Genomic DNA, 26,812 nt, shown 5'->3' with positions numbered 1-26,812 from the left:
AAATAAAGTTTGTGTAATAAATACTGTACATATTTATAGAGTATTTGGTAGATAATAATAAGTCAGTCTTCAAGGAATCAACATGTGAGATGGCAATTCGCAGTGCTATGCAGAGCTTTGTGCTAAACGAAGGCAACAAAATAATTATTACTAACTCCCATGTCGACCAAGTCCTACGTCTTATGAGTATCACAGTGCAATATGTAAATTCTTTGTGCTTTATAGCATTGGTCATAAGTTAGGCAACAATGTGTTGTATGGCAACAATCTCGGAATGGGAGAATCCAACACATTAAGAGTATTGAAGGTGCAAGTCCCTTCATCGGGGCCCGAACTGGGCCCAGAAGGCAGGCGGTGTCTCGATGGCTCCCGGGATGTTGCAGCGGAGAGGCGGCAGGCTGTTCGCCCGGACCGAGAAGTTCTGCAGAAGCGCCGCCAGCATGAGAAACATGTTCTGCCGAGCGAATGTCTCCCCGGGGCATACCCGCTTGGCTGTAAGCACATATAAACACTTGCTAGCTAACAGGAATGGAGAGAGAGTTAAAATTAAAACGCAGGTGGTATGGAATTAATTTTAGTATACGCAACTAGTCGGATCATGCTCAACGAAAAGAAAGCGAAATATAGTAATTAATAGTTGTGTTAGGGAACAAAATTTTAGCGAGTATCGAGAAATCACTGACAGAGTCCCGTAGCGCTTAATACTTGGTCTATTTCCACGTCTTATCTAAGTGAATGACTTTCCATTTAACTTCCTTTGAGTAGACTTGAAACTTCTTGCAAGTGTTGCAAATATTGCAATTGATCTGATTAGAGGATAGCAACAGAAGAAACTGCTAATACCACTCTGCAAAAGCTTATTTTGTGGTGCTCTGGGGAATGAACCTTGCTTAATTTCAGAAACACAGAAAAACAGTATATTTCAGTTCTGTGCGAAAAGGTAAAACAACATGAACCATTTCTTGCCCTTTTCAATAAACTCCTTATTGGTATGTCACAACGTCATATATAGAGTAATTACCAATGTTTCAGCAGCTACTAGGGATAGCCTTCACCATAACATACTTACAGTTACACACCCAAAATGATGTTATTAAAATGAACTCCAGATACGTAAGCCTACATTCTTATTTTACACTTTTTGTGTGGTAAAATAGCCAAACATGTGCTGATCAACTTTCATAACACCTTTGTAAGTAGTAATATAAACTGACAAAGTTTCCAATCGATAGAGGTTATATGTAGTAACATTAATGGCACATATAAAAACGTTCGTGTACTATGAATGTAAATAATCAGGGCATGGTAACCCATACCAGTGCTGAAGGGTAAAGTGAGATCCCTGGTGCAGAGAGTGCCATCGCTGTTGAGGAATCTCTCTGGTCTGAAGTTCTCTGGATCTTTCCACACGCCCTTGTCCATGTGCATGCTCCATAAGTTGGCTACCACCACAGTTCCCTACAGCACAATATACCAATCAGCATTGAAAAATTTTTAGCTCTATGGCATATAGAGTAATCATACATATATTACTGCTGTAGATATACTAATAAGTGGCTCAAATTTCAAATTAATAAACTAGAAATGATGTGTTTCGATCTTTAATGTTTATAATTTATTCTGCTCCCTCGGCCTTTTCAATGAATTAGAAAACTTATAGTCGCCACTGCAAAATCTGTTACAGACATTGTCCTCCTGGATCAGATAGCAGAAGCTAGAGGCTCACAGCTGCCATTTGATATGGAGTATCCCAACGGGACCTAAACAGGGCCAACTAACCTATGATATAGAGAACTCCACTACCAGGTAGAGGTTCTTAGTAGATAGCTGGTATAGAGTATCCGAACAGGTTCTTCAGGTTCCCTCCTGGCCACTGGAAAGACGATTTCCAACAGGGGATACAGGATCCCGACTGACTTTTGGTATGGAATAGAGGTACCCAGCTTGCTTTTGGTATGAAGAAAAACCAACACAGAGGGAGATTCTCTGACATTTTATATGGAGACTGGCAACAGGAGGTAAAGGTATCGAACTGACCTTTGGTATGGAGTAGCCCTGTAGGGTTGCGTCCTCTGTGGCAGCATGTGGGATCCCAATTGGCAGTAGCGTCTGTATCCTCATCGTCTCCCGCAGAATGGCCTCCGTGTATGGTAAGCTGCAGACAACAGGTTGCTGTTAGTATCCACAACAAAACATTCTGCGTTGCATGTGAACGTTCTTTTCAGCATAATTTCCAATTACTCAAAGAGCTCTCTTTGACGAATGATCGGTAAATGGAGAACATATATGAGTTCGGTGGTACAATGAAACATTTGAATGTGTCAAATTATTGTTCTGTGTGCAGAAACATAACGTATTTACATGTATCTGAAATGTAAACACTGGAAAAATACTGTATTTTGATGTATTAATTGTGACAAAAATTGTGCTAAGTGATATTCTTGGCGTCAAAATTAATTAAATCAGCAATCCTAATTTCGTTAGCAATCAAGACTGTAGCAGAAGATGGACGTGGGTGGTCACAAGATTCTGGCTGTATATGTTTCTAAGGGCAGACAGATAACTTTATTCCATATTCATCTTGTAATGTCAGAGTACAGATTATTCAGGGATTAATTCGACAACAATTAATCCTTTACATTTTCATCGCTTGCATTCCCGTGGTAGTTGGAGTGGGGGGAACATCAGAAGAAACTGTACTGAAAAGCAAACTCAGGAAAAAATTACATCCCAACAATTAGCCTGGGAGAGAAAAGGAAGGATTACGCCCCATCGGCAGTGCCGTCATTAGTGATGGCAGCTCAGACAGGTCTTTTATCAAAGGACTGTTTTTGTATTTTGCCTTACAGAAACATAGGGAAATGTGGGAAACCTAAACCTGGAAGACTGGATGGCGATTTGCCCAACTATTCCAACTGGCTGGAGGGTTGTGTGTGCCATAAATGTCACGTTTTGTGAATCGCGAATAGATAGTGTCATACAGTTCTTGATCATCAGACTGTGTGCCATGTCTGTGGTTAATACGCAAAACACTTCACAATGTGTGATGGTGATTCCTCTACTGGAAATGATAGTAAAGAAACACTCCTGGTGCTAACGGGATCCGTGGGCTGCATGTCATAAATGGGATTCAGGCTCTTCTGCAATCGACCCATCATCAGAAACGTGAATGTGATTGTGTATAATACCTGCACTCTTCATAGAAATTACACTCCTGGAAATTGAAATAAGAACACCGTGAATTCATTGTCCCAGGAAGGGGAAACTTTATTGACACATTCCCGGGGTCAGATACATCACATGATCACACTGACAGAACCACAGGCACATAGACACAGGCAACAGAGTATGCACAATGTCGGCACTAGTACAGTGTATATCCACCTTTCGCAGCAATGCAGGCTGCTATTCTCCCATGGAGACGATCGTAGAGATGCTGGATGTAGTCCTGTGGAACGGCTTGCCATGCCATTTCCACCTGGCGCCTCAGTTGGACCAGCGTTCGTGCTGGACGTGCAGACCGCGTGAGACGACGCTTCATCCAGTCCCAAACATGCTCAATGGGGGACAGATCCGGAGATCTTGCTGGCCAGGGTAGTTGACTTACACCTTCCAGAGCACGTTGGGTGGCACGGGATACATGCGGACGTGCATTGTCCTGTTGGAACAGCAAGTTCCCTTGCCGGTCTAGGAATGGTAGAACTATGGGTTCGATGACGGTTTGGATGTACCGTGCACTATTCAGTGTCCCCTCGACGATCACCAGTGGTGTACGGCCAGTGTAGGAGATCGCTCCCCACACCATGATGCCGGGTGTTGGCCCTGTGTGCCTCGGTCGTATGCAGTCCTGATTGTGGCGCTCACCTGCACGGCGCCAAACACGCATACGACCATCATTGGCACCAAGGCAGAAGCGACTCTCATCGCTGAAGACGACACGTCTCCATTCGTCCCTCCATTCACGCCTGTCGCGTCACCACTGGAGGCGGGCTGCACGATGTTGGGGCGTGAGCGGAAGACGGCCTAACGGTGTGCGGGACCGTAGCCCAGCTTCATGGAGACGGTTGCGAATGGTCCTCGCCGATACCCCAGGAGCAACAGTGTCCCTAATTTGCTGAGAAGTGGCGGTGCGGTCCCCTACGGCACTGCGTAGGATCCTACGCTTTTGGCGTGCATCCGTGCGTCGCTGCGGTCCGGTCCCAGGTCGACGGGCACGTGCACCTTCCGCCGACCACTGGCGACAACATCGATGTACTGTGGAGACCTCACGCCCCACGTGTTGAGCAATTCGGCGGTACGTCCACCCGGCCTCCCGCATGCCCACTATACGCCCTCGCTCAAAGTCTGTCAACTGCACATACGGTTCACGTCCACGCTGTCGCGGCATGCTACCAGTGTTAAAGACTGCGATGGAGCTCCGTATGCCACGGCAAACTGGCTGACACTGACGGCGGCGGTACACAAATGCTGCGCAGCTAGCGCCATTCGACGGCCGGTTCCTGGTGTGTCCGCTGTGCCGTGCGTGTGATCATTGCTTGTACAGCCCTCTCGCAGTGTCCGGAGCAAGTATGGTGGGTCTGACACACCGGTGTCAATGTGTTCTTTTTTCCATTTCCAGGAGTGTATATTGAAGAGCTGCAGTAAAGATGTGTTAGATGCGATTAACGACATATCAAAATTTAGTCGAGTGAGAAACTTGTTCCAAACGGAAATCCAAGGAACACTTGTAGGTTACTCAACCCCAACAGTGCCCGATATGACTTGGACAGTACCCGTCAGCCGGTGGTGATGCACGTGTTGGGCACTCACCGAGAGCGGTCGTTGAAATTGGGAAGCCTGGAGTTCCCCACGACGGTGTCCAGTTCGAGTTGTGCTCGCCTCTGTGCCTCTGGATAGTGGGCCACGTACAGCAGGACCCATGAGAGAACCGTTGACTGCACCATGGAGGCCGGCAGGAAGGTGTCGAACAGGGTGACCCCCAGCTGATCAACTGCAAAGACAGACACTTGTTGTGATTACTTGAGATAGCAAATGTTGTGTTGTGATTGATGGTGAGGCTAAATATTTGTAGTATTAAGTTCGTGCATCGGCTCATCTTCAGGTTATGATAATGATTGTTGAAAAAGAGGTCCATGAGGACAGCAAATGTTCTGGCGACAATAGCATGTTAACAAACGCCATACAACATAAACTGAAACAGCCACAGCAACAGCTACAGTCTTTGTGAAGGCTATCCACACTTACTAAGTTCCACTTTTACTTCCCTCTCTCGAACCATCAATGAGTTCTGCCATTTTTAAGAAAAGTGACTTATATGCTCTAAGGAAGAGCAAAACAGAAATACGAGCAAGTGCATTAGTGAATGAGATACAGTTTCCTCTTGTTTACTTACTGGTATATACTGTATCTGTACCCATCTTCTTCTTCTCCTTTATTTCTTTCAGGTATCTGTCAATGAAGTCCCTCATGTGATCATCAGAGTATGTCTTCTCGTGTTCCTCGATCACTTGCTGCAAAAAGACAGACTTAATCATTTACGTGAAGTTTATGTCACAGGAGAAAAATGTTTTTCGCTTTATGTTACGTTATTAGCATCAAGTCCATTATCAATGACATGCAAGTAATATGTCACATACAGAGAACGCAAAAGATACTGGTCAAAGTGTAACAATTCTATTACCGATCTACTGTGTGCGATTCGTGAGCAGTGCATCTCCTATCTGTTTAAGTTTCTTTGGGTCAACAGATTTGTAGTAGAAATAGCGTCCTAGCATTTGTCAATGTTTCTATATTGACAAGCCGAAGAACCAAACGGATGACCAATGGGCAGGTACACTTCCTTGTCAGGCAGAAAAGGACTCTTGTGGTTGAAATAAACTACTGTTTAGAGGCAAATATGTGCCAACATGGATTGTGTTCTCTCCTTTATTTCGTGACAGGCGATTATTAATCAAATTATGCAGCCTGGGAGTCTTTTAGGCAGTCATGGATACACACATAGAAAGCTTTTAATATGAGTAAGAAATTTAAGCGTCACATTTCTGAGCACCAGGATCTAAAGAAAAATTAATGCAAAGTGGCAAAAATATTCATAACCGCGAATTGTTTTCTCCCTTTTATTGTGAGATGCACACTTCCGTGGAATAATTTATAGTTTTAAAGTAGCAATTTGAACAGTTCATGACTGCCGATTTGTGACTTTTCAGTGAGCCATTCGTTCGATTCATGTAACTTTAGGTGTTTGGGTAAAATTTCAGAAATAGGAAATAAAAATCAACGGTTTCGATTCAAAAATTACAAAAATTAATGGAACTAAAAACGCAAGATAAAGAGAGAAAATTTATTGATAAAGTACCTGTAAGAAGATAATCATCAGTGAGTTGTATGACGAGAGTTGACAGAAGTAGGGAAACACATGAGAATTTGCAAATGCCCAGCAATTGGTTAAAATGATACGAATGTTTTACAGATCTGACTGTGTTTCCTTACATATGGATAACCTTTTCAGAAATTAATTGGAAAGCCTCTTGAAAATTTAAGTCGTATCTAAATTTAGATGGTATATTATCTCTTAACTTTAAAAAAAATATGTTTCCTTTGCTGGTGGTTTCAGATTGCTGGAGTATTTTGAGGGTTGAATCACACACATTAAAAAATTTGAATGCAGAAGCTCAAAACTACAATGCTCCATCAGTCTTGCTACAGATCAAAATAATGATCACCTTCAGATATAGGGTTTCAATTACGTTTAGGAACAGAAAATGTGCTAAAGTGATTTATTGCCGGAATGTTAACATTGTACTAATGTTGAAATTGTTGTGAATCTTGTCAGTTAGGTTGACGCTGTTTTGGCATGTGAACCGATGAAAGTATTGTACTGAGAGAAATGAATAATACCAAATGCTTCAGGAACATAATCTGCTGAGAACTATCGCTTCTCAAATCTGTATTAGCCGCTCTTCTAGCAAAACCTGCTTCAACTTTCTGATCAGTGTTTCAGGGCAAAGCTTTTCTTCAGAGAATTGGAAGACAGAGAAGAATCTAGGTCCGTGCTGGGCATACGCAAAATGAAGTCTATCAACTTAGCGGAGGCAGTTCTTGCCACGAAACTCAACTTTTTCAATCAGAACAGTCTGCTTCTACAATCTACAAGTTACCTTGTGGTGTTTTGGCGAATGTCATTTCTGGAACTACTATCTTTTCATTCATTTATATCCCAGTAACGAGAGGCATGTGAGAAGAAGGGTTGTTGATAAAATCTCCATATGGCCCCTAAATTCTTAGCTTCCTCTTTGTGCTCATTTTTCGAGACGTATGTGGGAGAAAGTAACATATTGTCCTTCCTATTCCCGGAACGTATGTTTTCGAAGCTTTTATAGCAAACCTCTCCGTTACGCACAACGCCTCTCTTGTGGCTTTTGCCATTGACTTTGTTGAGCATTTTCTTAATGCTCTCATGCTTGCTAAGCGAACCTGTGACGAAACGTAACACTCTTCCTCGTATCTTATCCTTCAGTTCTGTTAACCCAAACTGGCAACGACACCAGACCAATTTGCAATACTAAAGCATAAGTGTAACAAGAGTTTTGTAAGCGATTTGTGTTGTGTATTAAGTATGTTGTTTCAAGGTTCTTTCAATGAACCTCAAACTGACATCTGCCTCTTCCTACCATTTGTTTTATATGGTCACTTCCTTTTATGTAACTGCAGATGGTTACTACTAGGTACTTTGCAGCAGTTACTGATCGCAGTATAATTCAACAATAATGTAATTGAACAGTTTCTGATTTCCTCCCCTACTTATGAGCAATAGGTTCAACTAAGAACCTAGGAATTATAATTACAAACCGCTTAAACTGGAACAGTCACATAGAAACTGTTATGGGGAAAGTGAACCAAAGATTGCGTTTTATTGGCTTAGAAACAGCAACATATCCACGAAAGAGACTTCCTACACTACGATTGTTTGTCCTCTTGTTAGTGTCGCTTCAGAGTATAAGATCCTTAACACGTGGTATTGATGGAGAGATCAAAAAAGTTCGAAAATCTGCAGAACTTTATGTATTATTGCAGAATGGGCGCCGAGATTCTCATTGATACGTGTAAAAGGCAGTTGAGGTATCAGTCATTAAAATAATTACATTTTTGGTTACGGCGAGAACTTTTCACAACACAGTATTTCAGTTACCAACCTTCTCATTTCAGTGCCATAATATTTAACTGATTCCTGGAAACACACGGTGATATGGCCATCGTCATAAAATTCGATACCTCAGACATCACACAGGAACAGTTAAGTGTTCATAGCTTCCATGGGCGAAAGTGGTACGACAGAAAAATTGTCCAAAAATTTTTCTGTAAGCCTAATCCAATCATTTAAGCATGAATTGCAGAGTAATCATAGTAGATATAGCTTTCTTTATGTAAATTTACTTCTAGGTCGCTCTACAATTCACTACAGTGTTCTGCCATTGCTGCAGTTTCCCTTTTATATAATAGTTAAAGGCAGCTGTAAGCTTGAATCTACTTTAGAAAATCTTGCTTCTGCCAACAAATACATTACTGGGTACTCACATGGAAGTATGCCAGAATCTTCTCGGCGGACTCGACAGTGTCGTGGTAGCCGGACATCTTGGGCGCGATGGAGGCCAGTGCGGAGTGCAGCGTGAGGAAACCGCCTGTGGCGTCTCCAGCCCTGGCCGTCTGCAGGCCTGCGTGTCCCAGGTAGCGGCACACCCCTTCTGCTGTCCACGGCAGCCGGTTGCCCGCCACCACCGGCATGAAGCCGTTGATGAAGGCGGGGAACAGTGCATCAGGCAGCAGCACGCGCCAGCTACAGTCTCCTCCTGATGACGACTGCACCACAGCCTGTCGAAACGTCGCCGGTTACACACAAAGGAACCACTCATAAACTGGAAAGGGCGACACAGTTCTGTGACGGACTAATAGCTTACTTACAGCATAACCTTTCGATACTGTGTTTTCTAATCTGAGCTTCGAGTGACCCATGTGTAAGGCAGAGTCTTTTGTGTTGTTGTGGCTGTCCTAGAAGAAACTCAAATATGAATCGATTTTTTCAGGTTATATTTACTCCAGAACGCTGGACATAGACTGTATAAGCACCAGAATAAAATAAAACAGAATCCAAGAAGCTCCTGCATTACACCAATTCAGGGTCCAGAACCCAACCAAACTCTGAGTTCCACGTTTGCATACCATTCCATTGTGTTTATGGTGCGAAATTCATGTAGTCTCAACTGTGAATAGTCATCTGCCGCATCTATAGCTGACCAACACCGATTCTGTGACGGGCTCAGCTGCAGTGTGTGATCGTTTTAAAGGTGGAATGAACGCTTCAGCTTTTCTGGTTGTTTTTTAAAGAAGCAACAATTCTGAACAGTGAAGCTGACCAGTTAGGGTTCTTTGGTTGTCCAGGGTTCACTCAATTCCAGTTTCTGGCATTCAGAATAAGAAAAATATAACGTAAATCAGTCTATATCTTTCCAGTAATGAGATTGACTAACTTGACATATTTTTTCATAGACTGGCCAATTTCATCAGAGTAACTGGCATATGTGTATGTAGCCAATGTATAACGAATCTGACTGAATAAATCTTAAAGTCAGCCAAAAATCCAATATTATGCTACTACAAAGTTTGAATCTGAAAATGTCTACAGGGAAGGAATATACCCATGGTAGTGATTGAGAATGTGAAGGTGCACTACGGAAGATGTATCAGTAGTGTTCAGGTAGGAAGTGGGCAAAGGCAATGGTGTGAGACGAAACGTGGCGTCCATAAAGCGGGTGCGTTGTCTCCAACACTCTTCATCATTCTGAGGGCCGATGTCATGAAAAGGATAAAGGACCAGAATGGACCTGAAGGCAGTGGTCTTCGCTGCTGATGTTTCATATGCAGCGAAACAAATGTAGTCCAAGAAAAACGGTGTGACAGAGCTGCTGAAGCTAGTGAAATGAAGTTTGTTAGATATATGCTGAAACGAACAAAACAGGATAAGGTCAGGAATGAAAGTAATACAGTGGATGTAAGTGTGGAACTCAGTGTACTGGTAAAACGTTGCCGATCTATATTAAGATGGTACAGTCATGTGGAATTGATGGAAGAAATCATGATAGTCAAGAAATGCCTTGAAATGAATGTAAACGGAAAATATATGTTGGATGTCAATGAGAAGCCGGGTCGGCATAGTTAATGAGGTCTCCAAACCTGCTATTCTTTGAGATACGATCCATGAAGAAGCGCTGTACAAGGAAAAACTTATTGGAAGAGGGTCGTCACTAGAAGTCGGGAATCCGGAGCTACGACCTCACAATGATGTTTTATTTTACCTCTGAATGTTAGTTAACTGCATTGATTCTTAAAAGTAATTCTATATGCAATGACTTTGAGCAACGCTAATTAATGTTGAGAGACTTTACTTATCTATAGTCCGCAAGCTACATTATTTTGTGAGACAGAGAGTATTTTATATAGTACTGTCACGTCCACTCCTTCCAGTTCCAGTCGCGAATGATGCATGAGAGCAAAGAATGATGTAAGCTCAAATCTCTCTGATTTTATTTTCATGGTCTTTTTGAGAAATATATGTAGGACGTGGCTATTAATTGGTTCACTTCAAAGGAATGTGCTGCGGAAATTTTAACAGTGAATTACCAAATTAATGTGTGACGAAATGCACTGCTTTTCCCTGAATTTGTTTTGGCCATTAATCCTATCTCACAAGAGTTGCATTTGCGAACTGCCACTTGTATCTTCCGACTTTAGCCAGGAGGTTATTTTATATGCTGTGGACATTAACGTTCTTACTTATTGCTAATTCCACTAACGTGTTTAATATACAGATACAACAGTAATTAAGTTTCATAAAGTTCCCAGTAATCAAACAAATGACCATGAATGTAACAGATGTCTATCACGAGTGTAAACGAGGCTACTTGTCTACAGCACGAGCAAATACTGGGAAGGAAGACTGTTCCCGAAACTCACCTCATCCTGTCGATCTCCTCGGATGAGCTCCACCAACTCCGTCATCTCAGCTTCGATCTCCGACTCCAGGTGGTCGGAACGCCGTCCGAAGCCAAAGTCCCGCAGGTACCTCAGCGTGAAGCGACGCTGCTCCATCAGCTCTGGGCCCACTCTGAAGTTTATGCCTGCACAGTGAGGAAGCTAGCCTTAGCAATTCACATGGAATTGAGTGACATCATGCATTTCGTTTATGATTTTATACTGAGAGGTTACAAAGAATATAGTATGCTTCGACACTGTGGGAGACGGTGTGTTGCAGCAGACTGTTATAAGATGCTGAGCATGAAGCCAACTATCTGGCAGTGGCGTACGAAACGCTGGTGGCTCTGATAGGATGAAGTAACGCTGACACGCTTCCAACTAGGACGCTGGCCACTAACACACAGCTTCATCCCCCAACTTCAACACCCAGTCTGTAAGCCCGTGGGGTACAGTGAAGTATATGCCACACTTTAACTGAATCCCCTTCGTATTTTGACGAGAGAGATTCTTATTTTGGCAAGTGGGCAGAATAATAGCTAAGTGGGGACCTAACCTATTTTTAACTAACGACGAACTATGCAGTTATACCGGTACAAATTTGTATAACATCTGGATTCCATCCACGGCTGTATCATTCTCTTTTAGTACAGCGATCAGCCAGTCACATCTATGAGTTGTGTTATTTTAGATTATTTCAATGCATTTCTCATCTTCATCATAAGATTTTAGAACTGATTATCAATACAATTTTCGTACTTCCCTGTGTGTGTGTGTGTGTGTGTGTGTGTGTGTGTGTGTGTGTGTGTTTCCTCTTTTCGTTAATTTTGATAACACTAGTTTCACAAAAGATTTTCGTTAATTGCGTTTAAGGTCTGGCTGCTATGCATCCAAGCCAATCTGTCATCATCATCCCTACAGTGTAAGACTCACAGAATGCGGTATATCTGTTCAAAGACGATGTGGAAACGTAGGTTTTCGTAAATGGGAAGTAGGAAAACAACATATAGTAGACTGACGACTGACAATGCAGTCTTAATTGGTAATGTTGTGGGTGACCTACAACAACTAGTCAACGTAATACGAGAACGTGATAAATCAACTGGTGAAAATATCAAGAACAAAAGACATAATTCAAGCTCTCGTCAATTAATTTGAATTTATTTCAACAACGCATTGAAGAAACCCGACAGGTGCATTTAGTATTTAGAAAGAAAGTGCTCGCCTGTACTGAATTCAACATGGTCGTAAGACCAAGATTTGTAATACGCTTTGTTTAGTCTGTACGTTTTTGCGATTAAAGTGAAAAGTAAGCAGCAGACGTGGCACGTTTCGTATTCACTGCAGCCCTAAGCTGGAAATGTAATAGATACAAACTAGTATACTGATATTAATCTTCTTTCTTCAGACAGCAGTCAGTGCTTACCGAGGTTCTCATTGGGCATCCTCTGCTTGATGGCGATGTTGGATATGCGGCCCTGCAGACTAGGGTTGTTGAAGGCCTCCTTGGCAGCTTCATAGTCACTGATGACTACCACGGGTAGCGGTCCAAAGTAGAAGCCCACCAATTAGGAGTTGTAGCGGCGCGTGAAGGCGTCCATCACCTTGTACGGAAACTTGTAGTTTTCCAATAGCAGCTGGATGTAGCTTCCCCATATTGGTAGTCCAGGGGGGCCTGTAACATACAACACTGGGAATGAGATAAGCCACACGGCCAGTAGCGGCAAGAGAGCTAGAGACAGTTCTGCCAAGAACTGAGTTTTGTAGTGTCATTTTATTCCTACGACATACAAATCCAAAAAGTTTGCGCTTGGAAACAACACTGGCTAATGCAACGTTACACACAGCTTCAGGAGCATAAAACTCCTCATTTCGTCACAAGAGACACAGAGGAGGACACTCAATTTTCATCGAAAACATCTGGTTGGGGGAGTACCCTAGATCCCATACAGCATAAGAATCAGCTGTGTTTTTGTGGAACTGAGAATCATCAAGAAACACAACAAGTACTATGACTGGCTTTTGATACGCTATAGAGAAGAAACATGCAGCGACAGATTACGAGGAATATTCATTAGAAATTCCTTTTAACGTTATTGGAATATAAGTGAAGATTGTACCAGACGACATCATTTCCTATTTTATGCGAGCAAGATTTCGAGGATATGTTAGTAAGCAGCTGTTGGAGAATCACAATATCAATTTTTTTGTAGTATTGACTTCTGATAACGTGTGCGATCAGACCTGTTTTGATTATGGCATTAAGTCGCAGACAAACCATTCCATCCACATGCGTAGCGCTTGGAATCACAGTTTAAATTCCTCTGGGTGCGGTTTGATGAGTCTAATCTTGTCTCCGCGTACCTATCTGAGCGATACGCACGTGGTTGTAGTACTTTCCTAGATTAGTCACCTATAGTTAGTTCTTGAAATTTAGTATGTAGGCATACTAGGGATAGTTGGTGTTTGTCTGCAAGTGTATGCCAGTTTAGTTTCATAGTCATCTCCATGGAACTCTCCCATGTGTCGAACAAACCTGTGATCATTCGTGCTGCCCTTCCCTGTATAGACTCAATATCTTCCGTTAGTCCTACCTGATATAGGTCCTGCACACTTCAGTAATATTCTAGATTGGGTCACACGAGTGTTTTGTAGACTAATTGCATTACCATGGAATTCTTCCAGTGAACTGAAATCTGCCATCTCCTTTACCTACGACTGAACCTATGTGCTCATCCCACTTGACACCCCAAAATTACTACTCGCAAGTACTTTTATGAGTTGACCGATTCCAATCGTGATTCGTTGATATTGGAGTCACAGGGTACTATTTTTTCCGTTTTGTTAATTGCAAAACTTACATTTTGGAATATCTCAATCAAGTTGCCTATCTTTCGTCTCATTTTAATCTTATCGAGATATGACTGAATATTTCTGCAGCTCTTTTCAGGTATAACTTTATTTTAGGTGACTATATCATTTGTGAAAAGTGTGAGCTTATTATTAATATTGTCTACAAGGTCATTAATATACGACATGAACGACGAGGGCCGCAACACACTCAACTGGACTACATATTAACTTACTTCTATGTCTCTGGGTGACTGTCCATACATAGACACAGAAGATCTCTAATAATGAATTACAATACGTGACAGGAGGTGCAATGCAAAAGATATTGGAGCTGTGCTATATCTGTACAGAACCAATAAAACGTGCTATTATAACAACTGTGAAAAGCGCAACTTTACCTCTCATATGTGCATCACTGGCGAAATGAATTTGAAAGTGTAACCTGTTTTACCACACACTGAAAAACAGTAGAAACACTTGATCGGGCAAACCCAACTGAAGTAATTTGCTGTGGGAAGAGCAAAACACAGTGCCTACTGGAATGTCGTTAGTGAGACTGGGAAAGTAAACCCATGTAGAAATATTACAGGAAGTCTGAGAAAGATTTAATAGCTTGACCGCAGGCTTTGCACGGATAGCACTAAGTATATGGCCGTAGGACTTCCCTATTGTAGAGGTAATAAATTATACACACAAACTTTCCTCGTGAATCAGGCTACCTATTAAAGATAACCATATCAAAATTTCTGCACTAGTTCGTGAGAGTTGCTTTCACATTCATATACATAATCGCGGTGAGTGGCTTTAATTTGCAACACATACAGAATGTTAGAAACAAGTGCCGTGATATTCACACAGCGGAACGATAACGTTAACACGAAGTACACACCATCTTTTTGAAACAAAGATGTTTACTGTTCTGGATGTTATTTATTTCCACTTCAATTATTATTTTGGGTACTACGTCGTTTCAGCCGTTTAGCCATTGTCATGTAAAATATTTACCTCTCTAACTACCTACATTAGTTTTGAGTTACAGTCATTTTCATGGCCACTCCATGGCTGTCTCCGCTTGAAAGCTATAGCAGTAATATTTGGTACAGTATAAACAGTAGCAGAAGGACTATGTCATTTACTGTTGTCAAGTAGAGCTCAACTGGGTGCAGCGAAACATCGCAGACAGGTCACATAGATGGAACTACATATTTGCAAAGAACCTGTGTATGATCGTATCATGTATCACAGTGAATGCAGTTCAGCTTACGAACCAGGTAAACGAACATCCCATTATCAGTCTAGTAAAAACATGGCAGCCATTGTTGACTATACACTATCTACGAGTATGTAGGCTCTCTAAGTTACTGGGCACTGAAGAGTAGCCGGATAGTTGGATGCAGCGTGTGCACATGGGAAACTGACGAAAGGGGAGCTGTGATTTACTGATCAGTTTGCTAGTATGGACAGATAGCAGGAGGTACATACCTGGAGGGAAGTTGTGAGGCCTGGAATATGCGGCCTTCACGAGGAGGAACAACAGAAGTACCACGATCACACCAGACAACAGAAGAGCGAGATGCGACATTCTGGTAGGTCTCTGTCTTCAGGCTCTGTCGGATCTTGCCTGGAGGTCGTCTTGCTCGCCGATGAAGCTAGGTTCACAGGCAGACAACTAGTGTTTTTGTTGCTTTCTTTCTGTCTTCTGACCACATGGACCCCCTCAGCTGCTTTTTAAGCACCGCGACGCCCGCTTCCCAAACCACGTGGCCCTCCGCGATAACGATGCCCTGCCTGTAGGAGGCCACGCCCACACCGCCACGTGTCGTGACTCAGCGTCTCTCTTGCTAGAGAGGCGCTCCAATGAAACCTGCTGTCATCACACAACAACAACAATCTGCAGCGATGACAGATCGGCATGATTTCACAAAAATACATGTACTCTGGTACAGCATCAGGAAATCTTAGGTGTAATCTGCACAATTGAGATGCAGGGTAAATGACATCCACTCTGAAAGCCAACATGCTGGGGAGAGTTCCTGCCACGTTTTACTGTGACTTCAGCAGACTGTCAATACCTCGACCTCCTCCTCTGATAATCACTTCTTTCCGGATTCAGTTTTTCACTCTGAACCAAATGTGAACTGTTTATTACTTTCTAGTAGTGTAAAACAATGAGTCGAGCTGTGATTCGAACCCAGAACCCTTGCCTTTTGCATTTCAATGTTCCACCGACTTTGTATCCAGACACGACTCATGGCACGTCCTCGCAGTTTTCCACCAGCACCTAGAAACAATCCCATAAGCCATGACTATGCCGTCCCTCCATAATATCCTTCGTTCCAGGAGTTCCATTCTCGCAAATATTAACTTCCAGTATTCATTTCCAAAGTGACACAGACGTTGAGGTCTCTACATTCACTCCCTACGAGACAGCCTTGAAGGTGATGGTAGAATCTAAGATTTACGTAAGATGTAATAATTTTAATTGATATACTCAGATAGTAAACGTGATGCATTGATATAAGATAGATGCAAGGCGTAATAATTTTAAATAATATACACAGCTGCTATAAGCGGTCCACTCGTCTTCGAAGTTCTATATTTCCCAAAGTATTACGTGTACACACATCATCGATGCATGAACAAAACCGTAAATGCACCGAGCCTGTATTTTGACGACAATTGACAAAACAGCGACAAAGCGAGACGAAGAATTATTTGTGTGCTGGAATATACGAAATGTTTATTTATTACAACAACACAGCGTCTATTCAGAAGGAATTGTGGAAAAGGATCGCCAAGTAAACAGAGCATTTTACGTTGGTATCTACAATTTTGGACACAGGTTGTGTCTGTAAACAGAAAGGTCCGCGCAAGCAACGATTTTGGGATACAGCAGCAAATTGTGTGAAATATTTTGCAACGAAGCTTAAATTTCAGACAGTATCGTCTGTAGCTCGTGTCAAAATTAAAACGGTAAGACTATGGCTGGCGCCTTCAGCTTTGCATTGCAATCCAGGAAGCGCTTGAGGATGAACATTTCACCTCCAAGTTCATAATCAGCGACGACGCGACCTTCCATTTATCTGGACAGGTTAATCGCCACAATGTGAGAGTGCGGGGCACCGAACACCTCCATGAAATTGTGCCGCAAGAACAAGATTCGCCGAAGGTTAATATTTTCCGTACAGTGTTACAGACGCAGTCGTATGGGTGGTCCTTCTTCTGTGAGAAGACTGACACGTCAGTTGTGGTTGTTTTCAGAACTGACTGTTGATTCCAAGATTTTCATCTTCCAACAAAACGGGACAATCTCGTTGTTACCTTGCGCATCGCCCGGTTGGGCATAGTGGTGAAGATGATATGGCACTGTTACCTTGGTCCACAGGTCTTCCTTTGGAGATTCACTGAGGACCGTCTATATGTATCCCCACTGCCAAGAACACAGGTAATACTCAGAGAACACCTCAGTGTTGCTGTGATGACCATCGACAGGACGCTGTAAGGCATGGAACGAACATGACTGCCTCCTGGATGTGTGTCGCATGACCAGAGTGGCACTCAAAACATTTGTGGAGCGCAAAATGCAAACCTGGTGGGTTTACAGTTCTATTCAAGAACCGGTCATAATTGTAAATGTAATACTTTGGAAAATACACAGATTTGAAAACGAATGAAATATTTATAGTAGGCCTGTATTTCGAGAAATTTTGGATACCGCCTCGTGTGTCTACTCAAGTCAGTGTTAAATTCAAAGATGGTACTGGAGAGGAATGGGCAGTACTGTAAATAACACGTTGTCTATAAATTATTTTTATAATATCAGACTTTGAAAATTTCGAAACTTTACTGGATAATAACATCTGGTTTTTAGCATCCAACGAAATAACTCATAGTATTTTGATTCCTCATGCATATACTTCACTTTGTACATCCTCAGTGGCACTGATAATGTCCGGCCTGTATTGAACTTCTCTTCATGTAGGGCAGACAGTCGGAATCTCTTCAAACTTTCGCATCTGTAATAGAAGTGTCGTATTGAAATGGTTCAAATGGCTCTGAGCACTATGGGACTTAACTTCTGAGGTCATCAGTCCCCTAGAACGTAGAACTACTTAAACCTAACTAACCTAAGCAGATCACACACATCCACGCCCGAGGAAGGATTCGAACCTGCGACCGTAGCGGTCGCGTGGTTCCAGACTGTAACGCCTAGAACCGCTCGGCCACCATATTTAAATGATGGCATTCCCGTGTACTACAGCCCTTGTCTGAAATTACAAAAAATTACTCTGAATAACAAGAGTTTTTCCAAATGTGAACAAGTATTGCAAGGTACAAGATGATCATCTACCTATGAAAAAATTTGTACTGATATTTAAAGGTGCTACAATCGAGGAAATCTTGTTAATATTATATTTAATGGTCTGCCTCTTATGTTATTAATCTACTACACACCAATAATCAGCAAAATGAAAGGAAAATAATTAGGAGTATATCAAAAACCATTTACTAATGAAACAGATTCCGAAACATAAAATTACTTTCAAGAGCGGCTTTAAAGAAACTCAGTTGATTTCTGTATATCACATATTCCATAGTTTACGAACTTCTTCTTCAAGGTACAAGATGGTGCACGACTGACGAAGTGTGGCTTAAACGAGCCACGCTGTATGACAAAATTTTAAAAAATAGAATTTTGCTCATCACAACATTCTGTAACTGAATAATTGACCATAGCTTCCAAAAAACATATTTCAGTTCACATCGGGGAAATGATCCCAGAGATACTCTGATCTGTTGTGGAACATGCTGTTTCTCGGCTTCAACTTGTGGCACAAAGCGGTGTACAGTATTTAACATGCCTTGCGCCAGTCTCAACACGATTGGAAACCAGTTTCATTCTGCCTTTTATACGGTTTTTGGCCGCAGAACAACTAAAAACCGATGTCGCGTTACTTTTATGTGGTTTTTGGCCCCAGGACAATTGAAAACCGACTTTTCCCATCCGGTGTCGTGCGACCGTGCCATTGTTGGTTGAGCTTACCTTGCTAACAGCGCCACAACTCATTGTGGGTGAGCTTACCTTGCTAATAGTGCCACAACTGTTGACTGGTGAACTAGTGCAGTCATGTACACTGAAGAGTGCGGATGGCGTAATATGAAACTCAAACCACAGCTATCGTATTGCGATTGATCTGTCATTTGCAGCCGACACCATTATGTTAAGACGCCTACAGCGCCATCTGTTGGTAAAATGTTCGTTAAATCTTTTGTTCCAGGACGCTTCTCCCTGCATCAAAAATGTGCTATTCAGATCTGACTTTATTCTGAACAATGGTTCTCACTGTACAGCGTTTTATAACTGGAACTTTAATTATGGACTCTCCGTATGTACGAGGGCAGTTCAATAAGTAATGCAACACTTTTTTTTCTCGGCCAATTTTGGTTGAAAAAACCTGAAATTTCTTGTGGAATGTTTTCAAACATTCCCGCTTCGTCTCGTATAGTTTCATTGACTTCCGACAGGTGGCAGCGCTGCACGGAGCTGTTAAAATGGCGTCTGTATCGGATGTGCGTTGCAAACAACGGGCAGTGATCGAGTTTCTTTTGGCGGAAAACCAGGGCATCTCAGATATTCATAGGCACTTGCAGAATGTCTACGGTGATCTGGCAGTGGACAAAAGCACGGTGAGTCGTTGGGCAAAGCATGTGTCATCATCGCCGCAAGGTCAAGCAAGACTGTCTGATCTCCCGCGTGCGGGCCGGCCGTGCACAGCTGTGACTCCTGCAATGGCGGAGTGTGCGAACACACACTCGTTCGAGATGATCGACGGATCACCATCAAACAACTCAGTGCTCAATTTGAAATCTCTGTTGGTAGTGCTGTCACAATTGTTCACCAGTTGGGATATTCAAAGGTTTGTTCCCGCTGGGTCCCTCGTTGTCTAACCGAACACCATAAAGAGCAAAGGAGAACCATCTGTGCGGAATTGCTTGCTCGTCATGTGGCTGAGGGTGACAATTTCTTGTCAAAGATTGTTACAGGCGATGAAACATGAGTTCATCACTTCGAACCTGAAACAAAACGACAATCAATGGAGTGGCGCCACACCCACTACCCTACCAAGAAAAAGTTTAAAGCCATACCCTCAGCCAAAGTCATGGTTACAGTCTTCTAGGACGCTGAAGGGGTTATTCTGTTCGATGTCCTTCCCCATGGTCAAACGATCAACTCTGAAGTGTATTGTGCTACTCTTCAGAAATTGAAGAAACGACTTCAGCGTGTTCGTAGGCACAAAAATCAGAACGAACTTCTCCTTCTTCATGACAACGCAAGACCTCACACAAATCTTCGCACCTGAGAGGAGCTCACAAAACTTCAGTGGACTGTTCTTCCTCATGCACCCTACAGCCCCGATCTCGCACCGTCGGATTTCCATATGTTTGGCCCAATGAAGGACGCAATCCGTGGGACGCACTACGCGGATGATGAAGAAGTTATTGATGCAGTACGACGTTGGCTCCGACATCGACCAGTGGAATGGTACCGTGCAGGCATACAGGCCCTCATTTCAAGGTGGCGTAAGGCCGTAGCATTGAATAGAGATTACGTTGAAAAATAGTGTTGTGTAGCTAAAAGATTGGGGAATAACCTGGTGTATTTCAATGCTGAATAAAACAACCCCTGTTTCAGAAAAAAAATGTGTTGCATTACTTATTGAACTGCCCTCGTATTTATGAACCATATATGTTAACAAATCTGCAGCCTGTGAGCATCAGAATGTTTATTAGACTGTACTTGAAAAATCTGAACTCTGTCACGAACTTTTAGAGATTTTTGGAAATAACGTTAAACTACGACTTGTCTGTATATTACATCAAAGGTGCACATACGATAGTTTGTAGGGAGTTTCCTCGCTCTGAGGGTATGGAGAATTTTTAATATTTTGGAAGACGAATCGCGACTTGTAAATAGCCGTAAAGAAGTTCCAGATCCGACCATAATAAAAATCTGCGTAATGTCGACTCTTAAATCATTTTCTTGACAGCAGCTGAATAAACTATGTTTTTGCTTTTCCCTGAGAGGTAGGGGGAGGGCGGGGAGGCGCGCAGCGCAACCTGGCCCTCAGATATGGGCCCCCTTGTATAGTAATTATACGACGGTTGTTCGGAAAGTAAGGAACGATCGGTCGCGAAATGGAAACCACAGTGAAAATCCGATGAAGTTTTGTTGGGCAGTGTCTCTAGTATGCCCGTCGATCGCGTTACGTCGTTCTTTTTAGTTCTGAGCACACAGGGAGCACATAAAGATACCTAGAACAATAGTGTCCCCCACCAAGTACGAGGGCCTGGTTAGAAATTTCGCCTGAAACTATGCAGCCAGCATTACATACATGTCGTGCGTTTTCTTCAAGACAATTCTTCAGCCGCATTCTACAGAGGCAATGAAGATTCTCCTGCATCGTTTTCAGTTGGGAATGTTTGATTACCCACAATACAGCCCGTAATTATCTCCCTCTGGGTTTCATCTCTGCTCGCATGAACCGCTGGCTATGAAGACAATATTTTGTCACAGTCAACGAGCTTTAGGCCAGCGTAGGGAATTGGTGGAAAGCACTGGCTGCTGCCTTCTATAACGAGGGTATTGGAAAGTTGGTACAAGGCTACGAGAAGCGTCTAAGTCGGATCGGCGACTATGGAGATAAGTAGCTGGAACTTGTAGCTGACTGTTCCAAATACAACAGTTTTGATTTTCACTGTGTTTTCCATTTCGCTACCTATCGTTCCTTACTTTCCGAATAGCCCTCGTAGATTTACTAATGACACGTTTCGCCTGATTCAGGCTCTTCAGGTTGGCTAATATCAGATGGGCACCGAGCATACAAAACGTCCCAGCAAATAACTGCCCTCACCAAATATTCCAAAACGTGGCGCGGTGTCCTTGTTGAGACATGCAACGTAATCCAGTCATCCTGCCTTTGTATTCATTGGATTACGTTTCGTGTCTCAACAAGGACGCCATGCCATGTTTCCGAATATTTAGCGAGAGAAGTTACTTGCTGGCACGTTTTGTACACTCGGTGTCTAATGTGCGTAACACTATGTGATATCATTTACATGAAATAGAGGATAGGGAACGAAAGGGAAGGGACGGGCACACGGCATTGTGGTAATGCAATGGAAAGTTGGAAACTTCTGCCGGACCGGGACTGCGATTTAGAGAAATTGGAAATTTGTGGTAAATTCCTACGGGACCAAACTGCTGAGGTCATCGGTCCCTACACTTACACACTACTTAATGTAACTTAAACTAACTCACGGGAAGGACAACACACACACCCTAACTGAAACTAACTTACGATAAGGACAGCACACACATACATGCCCGAGGCAGGACTCGAACCGCTGGGCGGGGGGAAAGGGGGGGGGGCAATTTAGGTAAAACCTAAACCAGAATGGCCGGATGCGAGCCCGAACAGACGTCCTATTGGATATTCTACAGGAGTTCGGACGATATTAATGCATCCTCACTGAAACAAACGTCAAGGAGCCGTCGTGCTCTTACAGAAATGTGTATATTTAAATGGTGTCTGTTGTGTCGGATATGTGTGACAGGATAGACACAAATCAAATATATACATATCAGCCAGCCTGATGATGTCTGAATCAGGCGAAAGTAGTCATTGGTAAATAAATAATAACACTGTAACCAAGAGTTTACTTCCTGATCGAATGTCTTCCAAGCAGCTTTAAAATATTGTACAAAAGTTAAATCAATAGGTCTGAAAATATTTACAAACGCTGCACAAAACACGTCATGCCTCACAGTAACGAAAGCAGAAAGAACTGCGGGAAAACTGCAAATGGCGCTCTCTAGCAAGCGGTCACTAGTTTGAAACACCGACCCAGAAACATCATGTGTTCCTAAGTACAACAATGTCGCTAAGCTTCAGGGCCACAGTTGCATAGAGAGATTCACCTCTGCCTGTACGTCTCTCATGTCGAGGCGAGCAGTGAGTCGTGTCCAGGAAGTTCAGTCTGCCGAGCAATTGGCTTGAAAGACAAATATCCCAGTTTGAAGTCGGAGTGTGGAACACAACGGTAATCTCTCAGGACGGTTCAAACTACACTTCGCATCTGATCCATCTACATCTAAACTTCGCAAGCCACCTTACGGTGTATGTTGGAGGATACATCCGGCAGAGCTGTAATTTTCCCTCTTCGTTTATTTGGTGCGAGGGAAGAATGACTGTCGGCAATCTTCCGTATGATCTCTGCTTTATTCTGATTTTGTGGCAACGAATTTTTGTGAGACGTGAGTTGGAAGGGGGGCGGGGGGGGGGGGGGGGGGGGGGCACGTAATCTCGCGGAATTGTAACAGTCAGCTAGCGTATATTGCGTATATATTTTGTAGTATCTACAACCAGAGGGTGCTAGGCATCTCCATAGCTCTATAGTGTTTAGACCCCCCCCCCCCCCCCAACAGAATAACATTGCCAAATATTTGGAAGAATCCACAACTTCCACTCGTCTGCAAGAAGGTATCATAAGTGATCCGGAATATCTTTCACATCCATCTGCTGTAGAATTTTAGAACATATTCTGAGCTCAAACTTAGGAGATATTTTAAACAGAACGACCTCCTGCATGCCATCCAGCATGGAATTAAAAAAAAAAGCAACATGCAAAAAATAATTTCACTCTTTTCTCACATGACATGCTGAAAGCTATGAATCAAGGCAGTCAGACTGATGCAATATTTCTTGACTTCCGATGGGCACTAAACTCAGTACCGCCCCTACGCTTAGTAGAAAATGTATGATAGTATGTAGCTTGAAGTGAAATTTTGATTGAGCATTTCTTTCTATGTATAGTTATCTACAGCTATGAAAGTAACTTCAGGCAAGTCCTAGGGAAGTTTATTGCTGTCCTTGCTGTTCAAGCTGCGTATTAGTGACCTGGCAGGCCATATTAATAGCAAACTCAGACTGTTCATACGTGATCCATTTATCTGGAATGAAATAGTGTGTGTAAAAAGCCGCACAGTCACATCTTAATAAGAATTCAAATAGGATAAAGATTGATAATTTGCTTTAAATGTTCGGAACTGTAAAATTCAGCACCTCACAAAACGAATAAACATAGTATTAAAGTCAGTCGATCGAAATGAGATACAGTACTTCGCTTATGAGACAACATCTCAAGATCCGTCAGTGCATTCCTCTCGCTTTGTTTACAAGTAGTTGCGATCTCCGTTATCGCTGCATTGGAGCACATAACTCGCTAGTCAGCCACGTGTTGCCTTTTCTGTCCTTCTCTCCTCCTCGCTCTCTCTTTCTCTCTCTCTCTCTCTCTCTCTCTCGCTCTCTGAGTCAGCCTTTCTGAAAGATAACATTGACTTCACAAACTGGCAGCCGTCTTGCTAATTAGTATGACGTAATGATTCCCCGCTACTGGCAGTAGTAGTTCTGACTCGCTCTCTTGGGACGTGGAAGGTGTCAGCTGCTAGTGAAAGGATTTCGTAATTCTGTTTCCGATCAAAGCTGGCGCTGAAGCTGCGAACCTCTGGCCGCTTATCTGTCGATATATCTCATCCATCGTAGCAGTAAAAAACACCTGAATGAACTACACTGTCAAACTATTTCTTGGATTTTTTGGAGGATATACTGAAACATTGAATCTGCTGTGCTTCAGTAGCCGTACTGTTGCTGAGGTTAATGGCAGTAAGTGATACTACTGGTGATGGTGGAAACATACATTATTTTCGAACATTATAAATTCACATTTCACCTTGGTGAAACCGATCTATGGCACATAGAAAATATCGTCCTTATGCAACACAAGGTACAACTTTATTCTCATGAGATAATGAGTACTGTCGACAGGGGATCTCAAACAACTGCGTATTCCTAGATTTCCAGGAGGATTTTGATACTGTTCCTGACAAGCGGCTTGTAATCAAATTACGGGCTTATGGAGGGCTGCCACAGTTGTGCGACTGGTTTCGTGATTTCCTGTCAGAAAGATAACTGTAGTAACTGACGGAAGTTCACCGAGTAGTTCAAAAGTGGGATCTCTCGTTCCTCATGTCAAGGTGAGAGTCGATAACCATTATGTCCCGAGGAACCAAATGTTACGTCCCCGCTGCTAATGATGAATAGGTGAAGGTGGCCAAAGGGATCTGTCGCCTTAGGAATCTGGACAGACATGTAAAAGATTAGTCAATATAAGTGCGCTTTAAATGAATACATTTTGCTCGGTTTGTTGCTGAAGAACTGCTACACTGTTGACAACTTCTCGCAGACGCGGCTAGCTATCAGCCGAGGCCAGATACGGGCGTGCGCCTGTGTACAGTGAATGTTTGCCGGTAGAGCTAGCTAACAGCAGCTCGATGTAACGTTCAGCAGCAACAAGCGACAAGGAAGTAACCTTGAACTAGAAGACTGGTGCACAGGTGCCCGCCGCTTGTAACACCGTCCTGGCTGTCTTCATTGGTCGGCGGCCTAGAGGTTCCTTCTTCGAGACACCGCCTCCGGCAGTCTCGATAAGCTACGCTACTACACCCCAAGGAAGTATTATAGGCCCTCCATGTCCCTAATTTATATAAATAATTTAAGAGCTAAAAGCAACCATCTTAGATCGTTTGCAGATGACACCGTCGTTGACTGTCTAGTAAAGACATCAGAATATGAAGTCCGCCAGCTTAGTGCCGGCAAGGTAGCTCAGCGTGTTTCGTCTGAGGCTTAGCATCCATCTGTAACAAAAAAAACCTGAGTGAATGGATCAACAACGAACTTGAACAATCGTCTTAGGACGTCCGCCCGAACAAATACAACGACCAATAACGAGCAAAATGAGATAAAGAAAAAGCTGAATGGTAACGTGTTTGCCTATCCTGCAGCGGTCCCGGGTTTGATTTCCGGCCGGGTTGGACGTTTTCTCCGTTCGTGGACTGAGTGTTGTGTTGTCGCCATCGCCATCAGTACTTAATGAGAATACTTTAAATTTCGGTTACACGATTACACGATAAATCACACAAATCTAAAGGCTGTCAATTTATCTAAACACCTAGGGATGACATTTACCAACAACCCAAATTGGAACTATCACGTAGAAAATATTATAAGGAAGGCGGATCAAAGACTGCGTTAATGGCAGAACACTATCAAATACACTAAAGACGCTGCCTACACTACGCTTGTCTCTCTTCTGCTATGCGATGTAGGATCCTTACCAGATAGGATTAACGCAGGTCATCGAAAAATTCAAAGAAGGTCAGCTGGTATAGCATTATAGTGAAACAGAGAGAGAGAGAGAGAGAGAGAGAGAGAGAGAGAGAGAGAGAGAGAGAGAGACAGTCTCTCTTTGATGCGCGAGTTGGGGTGGTAGTCATTAAAATGAAAGAGTTTTTCGTTGCGGCGTGATCTTCACAGAAATTTCAGTCTCCAACTTTCCCCCTCCCAATGAGAAAATATTCTGTTAACACTCACCTAAATAGGGAGAAATGGTAATCATAATAAAATAAGACAAATCAGAGCTCGCACGGAAAGATTTTAGTGTTCATCATTCCCACTCTGTGTTCCAGAGTGGAAATAATTTGAAAGCGGTTTGATGAACTTAAATTCGAATTGCGGAGAAGTCATGTAGATGAAGGTAAACGCAGTTCAAATCGCTGCAACAAAATAATGTCCCGTGGCCCGATGGAGTCCTCCAGTCTTACATAGAATTCCCCATGATTTACCGTGAATCCCTTCGGTTCATTGATGGGATCATGGTAAAATGCAATGAGTCTGCTAAGGAGATCGCTTACAAAACACTCGTGCCATACATCTTGATTACTTCTTAATTATGTGGGACCTGTACCAAACAGGACTAACAAGGGATACTGAACATATTCAATGAAAGACAGCACGAATGCTAATAAATTTATTTA

General features: G+C 42.8%; 2 protein-coding genes across 2 annotated transcripts in view; one reads left to right on the top strand and one right to left on the bottom strand.

Annotated features, from left to right (window-relative positions):
* Positions 1-319: 319 nt before the first annotated feature.
* LOC124798846 (probable cytochrome P450 304a1) lies at positions 320-15,460 on the bottom strand. The gene is made up of 10 exons (XM_047262377.1): positions 15,361-15,460; positions 12,611-12,700; positions 12,452-12,556; positions 11,008-11,171; positions 8,575-8,868; positions 5,393-5,510; positions 4,810-4,990; positions 2,038-2,155; positions 1,317-1,458; positions 320-492 (listed from the first exon to the last, which is right to left on the bottom strand). The coding sequence occupies exons 1-10, from the start codon at positions 15,458-15,460 to the stop codon at positions 320-322; spliced, it is 1,485 nt and encodes a 494-aa protein (XP_047118333.1).
* Positions 15,461-15,860: 400 nt separating this feature from the next.
* LOC124798845 (probable cytochrome P450 304a1) overlaps positions 15,861-26,812 on the top strand; it is a 66,019-nt gene continuing 55,067 nt past the window's right edge. Inside the window, exon 1 of the mRNA XM_047262376.1 lies at positions 15,861-15,867. Coding sequence (XP_047118332.1) covers positions 15,861-15,867 — 7 coding nt within the window. The remainder of the gene's footprint in view (positions 15,868-26,812) is intronic.

The sequence above is a fragment of the Schistocerca piceifrons genome, chromosome 5 (assembly GCF_021461385.2).
Source record: "Schistocerca piceifrons isolate TAMUIC-IGC-003096 chromosome 5, iqSchPice1.1, whole genome shotgun sequence".
Taxonomy (NCBI): domain Eukaryota; kingdom Metazoa; phylum Arthropoda; class Insecta; order Orthoptera; family Acrididae; genus Schistocerca; species Schistocerca piceifrons.
The sequence above is the reverse complement of the archived record's forward strand: the minus strand, read 5'-3'. Positions and strand labels throughout refer to the sequence as shown.